Raw genomic sequence first — 14,321 nt, 5'->3', positions numbered from 1 at the left:
CGACAAAGTAGGCTCATGGAAGGATCTGGGTGGGTGACTCTACCTGAGACCCTAATAGCAGGAGTCATGGAGACTGATGAGGCCACCTTCTAAACAGACAGGACTCCTAGTGGGGGGAGGGGAACACCAACCCACGCACAAGAAGTGCAGGGATAAAGACAGAGCAGAGATTGAGGGAATATCCAACTAGTGCCTAGCCCAACCTGAGACCCACACCAAGGGAGACAGCCAACCCCTGACACTACTACGGGATACTCTGCTGTGCTTGCAGAAGGGAGCTTAGCATAACTGTCCTCTGAGAGGCTCCACCCAGCAGTGGATGGAAACAGATGCTGAGACTCACGGCTGAACACTGGGCAGAGCGCAGTACCAAAGACTTTGCCATTGGTAGTCTTGCCCCAGCCTGTGATGACAGCTTATCGCTCACAGGTCTAAGTGACCAAGCCTGGTTTATGCAGATTTTGTATAACTTGTATAAAAATGGCAAGATTTATCTCCTACTGTTAGACTTCGTGGTTACCCTCCCCCACCACACCCCCCACCCCCACCACACCACTGATGTACCTGAGGTCTCTCTGTCACCTTTGCCTCTTGCAGCCTGAGGCTGGCACACTTACCACCGTGCAGCAGAGGGGCCAGAACCACCAGAGCAGCGCCAGGGCCAGCAGGAGGAAGAGGATCAGCAGGGCAATGGCCAGGATGGAGCCGTCCGACTGTGGGGTGAGGAGGGGATGGTCAGTGAGGTGCAACACTTACGGGTCTTCCCTTTCCACCCCCCACCCAACGATGGCAGCTATGAGAGGCTGAGATGAGAGCGAAGTGGGTTGCACTTGTGAGTCAGACTCTGCCCATTGTTCAGGGCCAAGGCCCCACCACACACTCGCTGAAGCTGGTTTTTCAAGAGAAAGGGATTTGATGTTTCAGGAGTCTCTGATTTTTATTTGGGGATCATTCCAAGTGGACCATCTTACAGGTGCAGAGGTGGCTTAGGGACTACTCCTTTGTCCCTGAGCACTGCCCCTACCACCGTGAGGGCAGATTCCAGCCACCATGGCCACCTCCTGGGCTGACTTGCAGCAATCTTACTTAGAGGATTCGGCCCTATCCCCTCCCCAGACGTGTTTGCAACACCCTCCTAGGGTGCGGGTGGAAACTCCAGAGCCACTAGGCCACACAGGAACAGAGATGGGAACACTTCTGCCAACCTGCAGGTGGCAGTCAACTCCTGTGGCTGTGTGTGGGGAGGAAGCCAGGCAGCCGAGGTCAGTTTTAACCACTTCTGCAAGTGCCCAGGTATTCCTGGACAGGGACATCTGCATAGCCTGGGGTGGCTGTTAGGTTGTAGTTAAGAAGTCCCACTTGTCACTAGCTGTCCCTGCTCTGAGGCTGCTGACTAAGGAAGCACCTGGGACCATGAGTCTAAGTCCTTCCCCATTGGCCACACAAGTGCCACCGCATCCTGGGCTGGACATCAAAAGCCACCTAAGCAAAACTGGCAGGCCTACCCTTGGCCAAAGAGAACAACCAGGGACATTTTTTAAAAAGATAATAATACAATTAAGAAGGACAGCTGTACAAATTCTTAGTGTTCGATTCCCCAGCTATGAGCTTCCCTGCTGGAATGTGCTGTCAGATAACACGGAAGCCAGAGAAACAACTCCCAGTATAAAGAGATTTCTGTATATTCGAGTCAAGTGAGGGGCAGAAAGAGTGTCTCTGCTATTTGCTGCCTACTAACAATTTCACCAATAGCTGTGTGTATGTGTGTGTGTGTGTGTGTGTGTGTGTATGTGTGTGTATGTGTGTGTGTGTGTATGTGTATGTGTGTGTGTGTATGTGTGTGTGTGTGTGTGTGTGTGTGTGTGTGTGTGTTGGTTTTTTTGAGACAAGGTCTCATGTAGCTCAGGCTGGCCTTGAACTCATCATTTGGCTAAGGCTGGTGTTGAATTCCTGATTCTTTAATCTCCACCTCCCAAGTGCTAGAGTGCCAGGATTACAGGTGTCTGCCCCGCACTGGACATTTCTCATTAACAGTTGATTGGTGTCTTACCGAAATGTTAACATTCTTTCAGTGCTAGGCCAACTGACTTCTTTTTAAACTCTGTGATTTCTCTCTCTTTTAGTATTTTTTCATAATGAGACATATCTCAAGGAGCTTTTTTATAATATTCGTGTGTGTGTGTGTGTGTGTGTGTGTGTGTGTGTGTGTGTGTGTGTTCTCCTCTTGGACATTGGAGTGTGAGCGCTGGGAAGCTTGTGCAGTCGTATTCTGTGGGATCCACCAATGGGCTCATTGGGATGGAGGCTTGCAGCCCAGCTGTATCACCACCCCAGTCTCTAGGGCATGCCATTCACAACTCTACCAGGCTCTCAAAGCTGTCCCCCTCCTACATCTACCCTGGAGGGAGGCTGGGTGGCCTGTCCGGTGTGACCCCACAAGCTAACGGCAGAGCCAGGATATGACTCACTCCCACTCTGAGAGCTTGGTAGGACTCTGGATGAGGTTTAAAGGCAGCTCTCATTCCCTGGAACTCTCTGGAATGCCTTTGACCAAAAAGCCAGGGACTAAACACCTCTGGCTCCAGCCAAGAAGCCAAGGATCGGGAACGTGGGATGGCTCTCGAGGGAGCCGGGCCTCAGGCTCAGGTGCAGGGCTGGGCAGCCGGAGTGTGGGATCGGGGAAAGTAAGGGTCCAACAGCAGACAAGGCCACGGCAGGAGAGGGCCAAGGCATGCATACAGAAGTCTGGAAAGGAGCACGCAGTTAGAAGAAATTACGTGTCAAGGGCCAGGCTTGTGGCCCGTCTGTCTATGTATTCTAGGTGACAGAGAGAGGAAAGGAAGCTGTTGTTGCTTCTGTCTCAACTGACGACAGAAGGAGCACGGAGGGGAGTGAGGAGGAGAGGGCCAGGCCGTCCCATAACAGGCAGTCGCTTCCAACTCCAAGCTGGAACTTTCCTCTGTTTCCCCCCATAGCAACCAGCACAGTGAGCATTTCAGATCGTAAACCTGTCTGCACTTGGAATAATAAGTGGCTCGGTTACCAAGAGGCGTATAAAACTGCAGCCTTGCACAAAGACCTCAGACTGCAGCTATTCGCGTTATACACGACACCCTCCTCTCTTACTGTTTATGCCCCAGAAACTGGAGTGGAGGCGGAGACACTGTGCAGCGTGCTTCTACAGTCCTGTGCAAGATGGGGCGGTTTCTGTGGGCAGCAAGGGTGAGAGACTGGCCCGTGGCGGGGTAAGAAACTTCTGAGCAGAATACATCTGGAGTGGACGGTGATGGCTGGCCGGGCTGCAGACCCTTAGGAGTCATAATTCGGCCTAGCTATAGCAGAGAGGGAGGAGGCTTAGCAAGGCGCCCTCCCTGCACACCACCGCACAGGGTGTGGTGTAGACACATTTTCTTATGTCTTGGAGAAAACTGCTGCCTGAGTCCCAAGTGCTTCCTAAAGTCACTGATGCCACACTCAAAAATGTCATCATCAAGTAAGAAAGCATGAGCTTTGTTTTCTAGAAACGCAGGGAGGTAACAGTTCGCCAGGAACTGACGTGCACAACAAGTGTTTATTGTGTCTCTAGTCTGTGCCTAGTGGGCAGAGCTCAGGGACACAGGACCAACTCGACAGGCCCGAGGTGCTCACAGTCTGTGGAGGGGCTCTAAACAGCTAACCACAGTGCAGAGGACAGTCTTTTTCTAAGCGCTCATATTCTGATGGTAGTGATGGTGATAAGGATAATTGTTAATACAGCTGATAGTTATTGGGCACTTATGCGCAGGGATTGTCTTTATTTCTGTGCACTAGCCTAGCTTATTCCCTTTTTATCAATAATTTGATGAACTCTAGACTTTATTTTTTATCTCCCCACTTTATAGTTAAATATAGTGAGGCAAGAAGAGCCAGAGAAACTTTGAGGGCTTACAGAAAAGGTCAGGGGTTTTGCCTGGGTTGTTTTGTTTTTACACGGTGTCTTGGAGTCTCTCTGTAGTTCAGGCTGACCTAAATTTCTACTTTTCACTCCTCGGCCTCATTGAGTGCTAGAGAAGCCAGAATGCTAATGTGGGTGACCTGTCTCTCAGGTGTAAGCAGCAGGCTCTCGTCCTTAGCAAGCTCCCCGGGCAGTGGCTGGGAAGCAGCACTTCACACGGGAGGTGGCTCTGGGGTGGCTGGTATGCTGGATGTTTTGTGTGTCACCTGGACACAAGCTACAGTCATCAGAAAGAAAGGAGCCTCAGTTGAGGAAATGCCTCCATGCGTTCTAGCTTTAAGACAGTTTCTCAATTAGTGATCAGTGCAGAGGTGGAGCCAGTCCTGGGCTGGCGGTCCTGGGTTCTATAAGAAAGCAGGCTGAGCAAGCCATGAGGAGCAGGTCACTAAGCAGCACCCTTCCACGGCCTCTGCATCAACTCCTGCCTCTGGGTTCCTGCCCTGCTTGGGTTCCTGCCCTGGCTTCCTGCAATGGTGAACTGCGCTGTGGAAGTGTAAGTGGATAAGCCCTTTCCTCCCCAGCTTGCCTTTTGGTCATGTTGTGTCATCACAGCAATAGAAATCCTAACTGGCAGGGGAAAGGAGAGAGTGGCACTCCTGCTCAGAGGCAAGCATAAAGTTTGGCTCATGAAGGTGAGTGGGGATCCACTTAGGGGGAACTCATTGCGTGTGTGGAGTCAGGTGGAAGGCAGCTGGATTGCTATGAGGATTTGCCCCTGAGGGCAAACGGAGGACTGTGGCATCTATCCACAAAGAAGGAGAGCACTGGGTAGCTTTAACTTGGGGGATTCTGTGACCTCCTCGTGGTAAAGTTTGTTTTCTGGGAACTCAACGCTGCATATACTGTAGAGTCACAGGGCACAGGGGGACTTTAGGGATCTGGGACCAGGCAGGCTATGGCTCCCAATCTGTCAGGTTCTTTATGGGTGACACTGGACAAGGTCACTCTCGAAATGCTTGCCTTTTAATGAATGCACTTAGTGCTCATCTTACTGACCATGCCCGCCAGTGCCTTGTGCTGCCTAGATATTCTGCAGGCATGGGGCTCAGTGCCTCAGGCACAGGACAAGCTCAGTTGCTCTAAACCAATCATTCTTCATCTTGATCAAGTTCCTAGAGGAGGGTCCTCACATCTCCAGTCCTCCCTATGGCAAGGGGCAGGCTCTGTCTACGACCAGAGGTTATCTGGTATGTTCCACAATACACACGAGACTGTGGCCTGGCGTGGTAGAAGGTGCTTTGTCTTGGGGCCTGTGCCTGGATCTGGAACAAAGTGCCTTGCCCCTCCTTAGATCTGACCTCCAACAGCCCTCAGTGTTGCTGGCTCACTCTCGGCCCATTCTGATTTAAACGACACCTGCTCTGCATGGCTTCTCCCTGGGTGAGTATCCAGAAGGCTCAGGGGCTGCTGCTGCACACAGCCTGACTCTGAACTAGTGTGTGCTGGGCTTTTCTGCCCTGCCCGTCCGCCAGGCCTATGTGGACACAGCCTGGAGGCCCAATGGGGCCATCTGGGCCAGTAACTGCTCTCAGGTGACTGTGTCTGCCAGGCCCTGTCTTGGCTGTGTTAAGTCAAGCTATGCCTTACTGTAAGTTATTACTTATTTCAAATAACTGTGCTTTTTTAAAAGGCTGTGAAGTACCCTAGATGGCTTTATTTTACAAATATCTTCTGACTCCATTTTGATGGAGAAGGACGAATGCCATGCCCTGTGTGGACCAGAAACTGCGCCTCCTGTCAGCTCCCCTCCCTCCCGCCTCCCAGCACTGACTGATGCGTGATGTCTTCCTGGGCAGAGATGGAACCACACTTTATAAGCTCACTGGAAATGAACAGTGACTGTAGGACCACAAGGATGTATTAAAATGGTATCATGGAAACCAGGCCCAAGAAGTTATTAGACACAACAGACCAAGGGAAGGGTGTAACTCCTTCATCTGGGCCCCATAAAAGGATGGATACAAAATATGTCATCAACCCATTACCTAATGTCTGCTGTGTGTGCGCCATTGACACGGTTTATACAACTGCCCGCCAGCCTACCTGTTCACCCATCTGGTCCTGGACCTAAACCACCACCACCACCACCACCCAACCTCCATTTTCCAGCTCTGGAAGCTGCCTTAGCCTTGCCCTAGCAACCGCAACGTTGTTACTCCCACGCCCTGGCGCCTGCAGCAGCCCCCTCCCGCCACTGGTGAGGTTCGTAGCATCTCTCCTGGCCTGCCTCTGAGACTTCCTGACTCTGCTGCCTAACTTGCACTTACATGCCTGCAGGTGTATGGGTTGTGTGCTGTGTGCCATGGAGCTAATGGTCATGAAGAATGGCATGGAAGAGACTACGTTTATCACAGCCAGGCTACCAGGGTAGGCGGGTTACAAGAAACTGCCGTCACTGAAACCCGCTAAGCCATGCGCATTATTGTTATTCAATAAATGCTGAGCTTCCGGAGGCCTGGTGGCACTCAGAGGAAGGATAGCAGGCTACCAAGAAGAGACTTGATACCCTATGAGCGTATACAGGGGGAGGAGGTCCCCCTCAGTCACAGCCATAGAGGAGGGGCGTAAGGGGGAAAACAGGAGGGAGGGAGGAATGGGAGGATATAAGGGATGGGATAACAATTTAGATGTAATATGAATAAATTAATAAAATATATTAATAAATAAATAAATGCTGGCATCGTGGGAAGACACAAAGCTGTCCGTCTATGGTTTTGGCACTGTGTGCTCAGGACACTAGTGCCCAATTGAGGCAGGCTATCAAGGCAACAGCCTGTGGGTACACCTCCCAGCTGGGGAGCACTGAGTTTCCCCCCCCCCCCCATGAGCAATGGCCAGCCTGCCCCCACCCTACCGGCACACAGCTGCTACGGAACATGTAGACAGGTGGCATTAAACCTAAAAGTGTCCTTCCCAGAGGAGCACAGTGGTTTGGGTGGCATTCGAGGTCAGATTCGACAGGCTTCTCCAGGCTCCCGAAACAAGGGCATCCTCTCTCTTTAAGACAAGGAAGGCATTGTAGCCAAAGGTAAAGATCTGCAAACATTGCAAGTGAAACCTTGTCTTGGTGGGCGGAGTCTAGGGAGTCTGAATTTCTTACCCACAACATGGCGTGGAGTGAGGGATTGTGGGATCATGCCCGGGCTTGTTTGCTGTAGGAGACCGAGGCCTCTGGGTGATATAAAACCCAATACCACTGCCCTTTTCTGTTTTGTTTTGGGAGTTGCCATAGTAAAGGGAGGAGGAATTAGCAGGGGGCTGGGGTTGTTCCTACAGAAGTGTGAAACCCGAGGCTTCAAGCTGGGCTTGTGCTGGGATTCGGCCTGATGCCCCTGGACTGGGGTGCAGCCAAGGAAGTGTCTTCCTGCAGGGCCTAGAAAACTGTGCCAGTTAAGGCAGGACGTTCCTTCCCTATTCCTGAGGGTTCCTCCTGTATCGGGGCTGTGTGTGTGTGTGTGTGTGTGTGCACGTCATGCAGGCTTGTGGCTTCCCCTCTCTACTCACACAGCAAACAGGGTAAGAGCACAGGGCACGCTAGATCTGCTTGCCGTGTCTTTTGGTCACATGCTGCCCTGGGTGGATTACCCTGGGTGCCCTATCCCAGCAGGTTTTTGTGGGGCCCCTGTGCTTCCATGATCTGAGGAGTGACTCTCTAGAATAAGAGAAAAAAAATCTTCCTAGGGCCTTAGAAAGCAAGGGACCCCAAATTCTAACTGTGTAGGATAGGATAACTCATCCCTTGATTGGTGTCTTCCCTGGCCAGGCCTACACCCAGTGTGGGTTCAACACTGTTCCAGCCATTTTTGACCACACCCAGCCAGGCTTTCCCCCCATAATCCTAATGATAATATTGAGATTCAGGAGGAGGAAGGCGCACGTGATCGCTGTTACCACGTGACCCCTCCCAATGTCTTTAACCCTACCATCAGTCCTGGTGGTTGCAGCAACAGTGTCTTGCCAAGCACGTGCTCTAGGAGACTGGGCAACATGAGTCTGTGCTCCAGGCTGGTGGTTTTGTAGCAGTTCTGTGGTTGAGCAGTGTCAGTGCTCAGAATGATTGAACCCACACATGTTTTCAGAGGGCTGCGCTGTCTGGCCAACACTTAACATTTAAAATGGATAAGATTCTTATCCGTCTCTGCGGTGACTCCTTAGTGTTTGGTGGCCTGAAAGCTCCTGAGAACTCTAGACTCTCCACACGGCACCTGGGGTCGGGCTGAGGATGTGGGGGTTCCCATGTTCCCCTCTTTTCTCTCTTCCAATAGCTCCCCTTTATCACTAAGCCAGTTGTATCTGAAACACCACTGATAGCCAGGACGGAAAGAGATCCTTCAGCCAAGGGCCGCTCTGGCCATCCACCCGTGACGTCACAGCAATGTACGTTCTAACTGGGGCTGGGACTGGTGAGAGGAGCATGCTCATGCCGGGGCCATCAGCCTTTTGGCTTAGTCCTGCCTCAGTGGGACACCTGGGCCTCTAAGTAGAGGGGTGCAGAGGGCTGGGCTGCCCAGTCTCCTCTCCCTCTCACCAGGGCTGTGCTCAGGAAGAGTCTCATTCCAGAGCTCTGAATAGAAACTTAGAGCCTTTCTAGCTGGCCGCTCAGAGCCCTGATCCCTGCCCAGACAGAACCAGTGGAGCGTGGGCAAGTTTTATTTTGAAAGATGAAATTCAAGTCATTTTCTCGCTGGCGAGAAGGTCAGGATGGGCAAGGCTGGGGAGCAAACGCCTCTCTGCTGCGGCCCGAGTCTTCTCATGTGATTTCTGGCTCATCTGCGCTACCTGTTCCCTTCCCTTCAGTGAAATTCTATCGCCCTGCACCTGCGTCTGTTGGCCTGGCCCCGCCCCTCGCCCACCTCTCATCATTTCCTTCCCAGGCTCCTGTTGGCCGTGGCTTTGGAAACGTCAGCATGCGCTGTGGAGCCACCCTCCCCTTCTCCCCCTATTAGCTCAACCATCCCTGAGTCTTCGTTTTCTGCTGACATTAGGCTGGCATGAAGTCTGGCTACAGTGTCGTGTGGCCCAGGCTCCCCCCGCACCGCCCCCCCATGTTGCTTTCTTTCTAGGCCTCTCCAGAAGCGTCTCATGTTCTTTCTTAGTTCAAACTCTCCCCCTCATTTAGACACAGATGAAGCAAATCTTTATCTTGAGCCTAGACTGCTCCCCTGCTCCTCTTCCAGCTGACATAGTGGTCCAGGCTGAGCTTGCATTTCTCCCTCAAACCTGCTTGCCCTTTTCCTCTGTCAAGCCCAGCTGGAAACCTGAAGTTAACGGTATTTTTTTCTACTTTTCTCTCTCCCCCACTACCATACCCCTTGTCAGTGTACCCTGTCTCCCACAACCTAATTCAATCTGCCTCTGTCCCCTCCACTGCCAAGTGAGGTTTAGACTCGCCAAGTGCCCTTCCTTACAGGTGCAGGATCCACCCCAGGCTTTCCGTATTCCATTCTCTACTCTTGGAAACCTAGAATCTCTTCCTCTTTAGCTGCTTGTCAGTGCCTACAAATAGTCCTAATGCTTGAGAATTTAGTGACAATGATGCATCCTTTTCTTCAGAAAAGGACAGTCACGTGTACACACATGCTCACGAGTTCCTTACTATATGTCCAGGGAATCCATCAAATCCTTAGACCATTCTAGGTGCTTGGTTCTGGTTACCCCTGCCCAGCCCTTTTTCACCTCTCCCAATTCCCTCCTTACTTGGGCCTTTGACGAAGCTCTGTGGCACTTGATGCTAAGTGCACTTCACTTTTCTCCCAGTTTCTTCCTGAATTACCCCTTTAACCCTTATTGCTCGGCAACTGATCTTAGGTGCTAGCTAAGACGTGAGTCTTCCAAACACAACGTTTATGAAGCACTTACTATGCACTTGGCCTTGTCAAGGTACTCCAAAGGCTCAGAAGACGGGTGGAGTGTTTGCTATCACAAAGCATGTAGTGGGCGGGGAGGACAGAGCCGTGGGTGTCACTGCTGAACTCTGTGTGTCTGAGGTGTGTTAGTGCTAACCCCAATTCTGTCCTAGCATTTTACAATATCTTGCAGCAGCAGGTCTCAACCTTCCTAACGCTGTGGTGACCCCCAACCATAAAATTATTTTGGTGCTCCTGCATAACTCTAATTTTGCTACTGTTATGCAAATCTCAGGTAAGAGACGCCCCCCTAAAGGGGTGGAGAACCACAGCCTGAGAAACACTGCCTTATAAGGATTCTCTCCCCACTGCCCTCCCTCCTTCACGGATTTTAAGCTCCCAAAGCGTATGTTTGATTTTCTCTCTCTCTCTCTCTCTCTCTCTCTCTCTCTCTCTCTCTCTCTCTCTCTCTCTCTCTCTCTTTCTCTCTCTCTCTCTCTCTCTTTACCTGTTAGGCATAATACAGTATTTCAAATGATATGACTTATCAAAAGGAATGACCCAAAATGGTCACTTAACTACTGGCTACATGGAAAGAAATGATAACGTAGCAGGTTAACGCCTTGTACAGCGTCTCTGGAAGCTGCGTCCCTGCCACAGACCCTTGCTGGAAACAGCTATGCCAGCCCCACTGCCAAGAGCTTGGGCTTTGGACTCAGAAAGGTGATGACATCCTACCACCCCCTCGGATGCATACGGGGGAATTTGGCAGGCCATCCAGACCCTTCTACCTTTCCTTCTCTGCAAAGGTAAAGCCGAGACAAGCACTCCTTCCCAGGCCTGATTGATTACCCGGAGTAAGTCTGTGCTAGTGCCCATGGCTGTCCTTTGGTCCCCAAGTCAGACTTCAGTCCTGAAATGAATCCTACCTCCACAGGGAAGGCAGGGCAGAGAGAAACACATCTTACAGGCCGCTCAAGTTCTAGAGGATGAGACAGCACACAGGGCCTGAGCTCACAGCACAGCGAGCAGCAGACACTAGGCAAGGCCAGGGCACACTATCTGTGGCATGTCCAGATGGCCCTTGGCTGGCCTTGGTGGCATAGTGAAACTGAGTGAGTGGAAAGAGGGGAGGCCATTCCAGAAGAAAGATGAACCGTGATCAAAGGTACAGGCAGGATGGAGGGGAGCTCGGAATGAGGGTTGCTTACCACACACAGTGTCTGTGGGAAACAAGACTCACTCTAAAAGTTTAAGGACCACCAGGTCCCCTACTTGAATACACAGTTGACGTCTATGTAGGTTGGGCTTGGTCCTTCTGCGATAGTCTTAAGAACCTCAAGTGTTGCGGGTTCCTTTTCTAAGTCCATGTATTTGGGTGATACAGGTGAAATGAGACGGCTTCCGTGATTCCTAAGCCTGAGAGTGAACCGCCTCCCCGATGTGTGTTGGGTTGTGTTTAAAAGGATCCCAGGAATATTTTGGTTGTCACCTCTTCAAGTGCTTTTTAATCTTGGACGAAACCGAACAAAACATGAAGCTCACTGCTCAGGGCGTGGGGTAAGCGCACATCTGCTTTAGCAGTATGAAAGCAAAGGAATGCGGGCTGCTGTCCTGCATCGGTGGCCCTGGGCTCAGGGAGAAATAGTCTTCTGAGGTGCTCTAGGGCCTGCGGTGAGACAAGTGTTCCTTGGAAGGGAAGGTGTTTGTTTACCCTGTGAGTGCTGCTCACTAGTCTACGGGCGAGAGAGGGAGGAACCTGCTTGGTTTAGGCAACTAAAATGATACGATTTGTGTCAGTCCCAAATACGATCTTTTTTTTTAAACAGTGAAAAAAATTACGCTCATTTGCGTGTGTGTGTGTGTGTGTGTGTGTGTGTGTGTGTGTGTGTGTGTGTGGTGTATGGCATGTGTATATGTGGTATGTGTATTGTGTGTGTTGTTACGTGGTGCGTGTGTATGTGTGTGTGGTGTGGTGTGGTATGATGTGCTGTGTGGTTTTGTGGTGTATGTGTCTGTGTGTCTATGTGGTATGGTGTGTGTGTGTGTGTGTGTGTGTGGTATGGTGTGTAGTGTTGTGTGTGTGTGTATTGGTCTGTCTGTGTCTCTATGTATGGTACATATGTAGTGTGTATGGTGTGTATGGTGTATTAGTGTGTGTAGTAGGTGTGTGGAGTATGTGGTATGTGTGTTTCTGTGTGTGTGTGTGTGTGGTGTGGTGTGTGTGTGTGTGTGTGTGTGTGTGTGTGTGGTGTATGTGTCTGTGTGTCTCTGTGGTATGGGCATGTATGTGTTTGTGGTGTGTGTGTGGGGGTTGAGGGCAACTTTGAGGGAGCTGGGGGAGGAACTCTGGCTATTAGCCTTGCTCGCAAGTTCCTTTACCTACAGAGCCACCTCACCAGCCTCTGAATAAGGTTCTTATGAGGAAATCACTTTGAGAGCCCAGGACACTGCGATTTACTGCAGAGACTATAAATTGCCAGTGTTGTCTGAACAGAGCATCTCCCACTCAGTCATGGCCGAGACTACTGGTTTTGTATTTAAATGCTGGTCAGTTAGCTTAGGAAGGAGATCTCAGGCTCTCTCCACTTTTGATCCCATTTCTCACTCTGTTCACTTCTCCTCTTTCCCCTTCTCCTCCTTTCCTTCTTGTGATGTTTCTCCCCACTGACCCAGCAGCTCCTGCATCCCATGTAAGCCCGGGACTCAACCCCCTGGCTTAGCCTGGACCACCCAGGGGCAGCTGTGAATGGACAACTGGCCATTCACTAAGGCCTGTGCCCTTTGCCTCACTAAGGCGTGCACACTTTCCCTCAGGCTCTAGTCAAAGACTCGGCTTACTAAACATACACTTTACACAAGCTTGGTTGTCTGATATTGGGACGCCTAAAAGCTTAAGCTGTCAAATTAGAAAGCCAGGAGAGACCAAAAAGCAAAAGTCTAGAAGTAAAGCTAAAATAGCACAAAGGCCAAGGCTTTTAGGAGGCCCCGGCTTCTGACCCACCAACTCGAATTGTAACAAAACACAGTGGCCAGTCACTGCTTTAGGGACACACAGCCTCCGCCACTCTAGGGGATCAGGGCAATTGGACGATATTTAGTTGGGGATGAAAGAAATGGGAGGGTTGAAATGTAAACTACAATATTTCATAACACTCCCTGTGAGAAAGGAGGAGACTGAGAAGGGGGAAGGTGATCCCAGTGTGCATGGCTCTCGCAGTCCGCTGTGTCCATGAATGACCTCACCGCAGCCCAGCCCGTGACAGCGCTGGGTTTGGCTCAGCTTCCCATCCATCCCCTCCAGCAAGAACACAGCTCTGAGGACACTGGCCTGGTTCTCTTTTCCATATCTGCTAACGCTCAACTAATAGTTACCGTGTTCTCTACAGCATCTTGTCATTTGTGTCTTGCTTGTTTTAAAGACTTATTTTTGTTATGTATTTATGTGTGTATACATGTGTCTGCATTTGCTTGTATTCTTTTGGGCGCCCACACAGGACAGAAGAGGGCATCCGACTTCCTGGAGCTGGAGTTATAAGTAGTTGTGAGCTGCCTGGCACGGGCGATGGGAACTGGCCTCTGGTCCTCTGAAAGAACCAGTGCTCTCAACATTGAGCCAGCTTCCCAGCCCTGCCCCTTGAAGAAATATTGATTTTAGGTTTTTACTGTTTGTTGTTGTTTGATCACCCAAGTTCTATGCTGAGATGACCTATAATGATTTTTCTTCTAATACACGTACTTAAGACTAGGAATTTCCCTCTGAGAGCGACTTTGGCTGCACTCTAAGTTTTGTTATGGGGCGTCCCTGTAATTGAGTGGTTCCGAGTGTTTCTTAGCTCATACTGGCTCATACATTACCTCAGATGTGTGTTTTGAATTTTGAAACATGCGAGGATTTTAGAAATTGGTTGGTAACTTCATTAGACATTAATATGTAATTTTCTCATTTCAGGACATGAGTGTGTTCTGTATGACGTCAGTCCTTAGGGCGGTGGTAAAAAAGGAAGTGATTGAGCGGAGTTGTTTTTGTTTGTTTGGTTTTTTTGTTGTTGTTGTTTGTTTTTTAATCATATTTTATTTTATTTTTTAGCTCTTGCCTTTATAATATAGACGAATAGAGAATAGTCTACCAGATTTCAGCCATTCACTCTAGGATGCCTCATAAGTTTATGGGCCACTAAAGAAAACTTCTGCCCACTAAATTGTGATGCTTTATTAATTAATAGAATCATCTTAATTTTGCAGATGTTAAAATATGGAGGATGTGTGTATGCGTGCCCGCGTGCATGCATGTGCATGGGCATGTGCACGTACGTGTGTGTTCTAACCAAGAGATACATTTATAATTGTTTCACATCTCACACAGCCCTAATTGTCTAATTGCTCTTAGGGCTTCGTTCTGGATCCATAATCTGTCAGCAGCTATTGATTTATTTTTACGGCATTATTCAAATGACTTATCTTTTTACTGACCTGTTAGT

The 14,321-nt window shown here is 50.1% G+C and overlaps 1 protein-coding gene across 2 annotated transcripts in view; it reads right to left on the bottom strand.

Moving 5' to 3' along the window:
• Positions 1-14,321, bottom strand: part of ANTXR1 (ANTXR cell adhesion molecule 1) — a 203,424-nt gene that overhangs the window by 88,274 nt on the left and 100,829 nt on the right. For both annotated transcript variants that reach the window (XM_084765254.1, XM_084765253.1), the window contains exon 13: positions 618-713. In XM_084765254.1, the coding sequence (XP_084621380.1) occupies positions 618-713 (96 nt within the window). The remainder of the gene's footprint in view (positions 1-617; positions 714-14,321) is intronic.

Source organism: Acomys minous (genome assembly GCF_964271855.1).
Source record: "Acomys minous genome assembly, chromosome: 17".
Lineage (NCBI taxonomy): Eukaryota > Metazoa > Chordata > Mammalia > Rodentia > Muridae > Acomys > Acomys minous.
The sequence above is the reverse complement of the archived record's forward strand: the minus strand, read 5'-3'. Positions and strand labels throughout refer to the sequence as shown.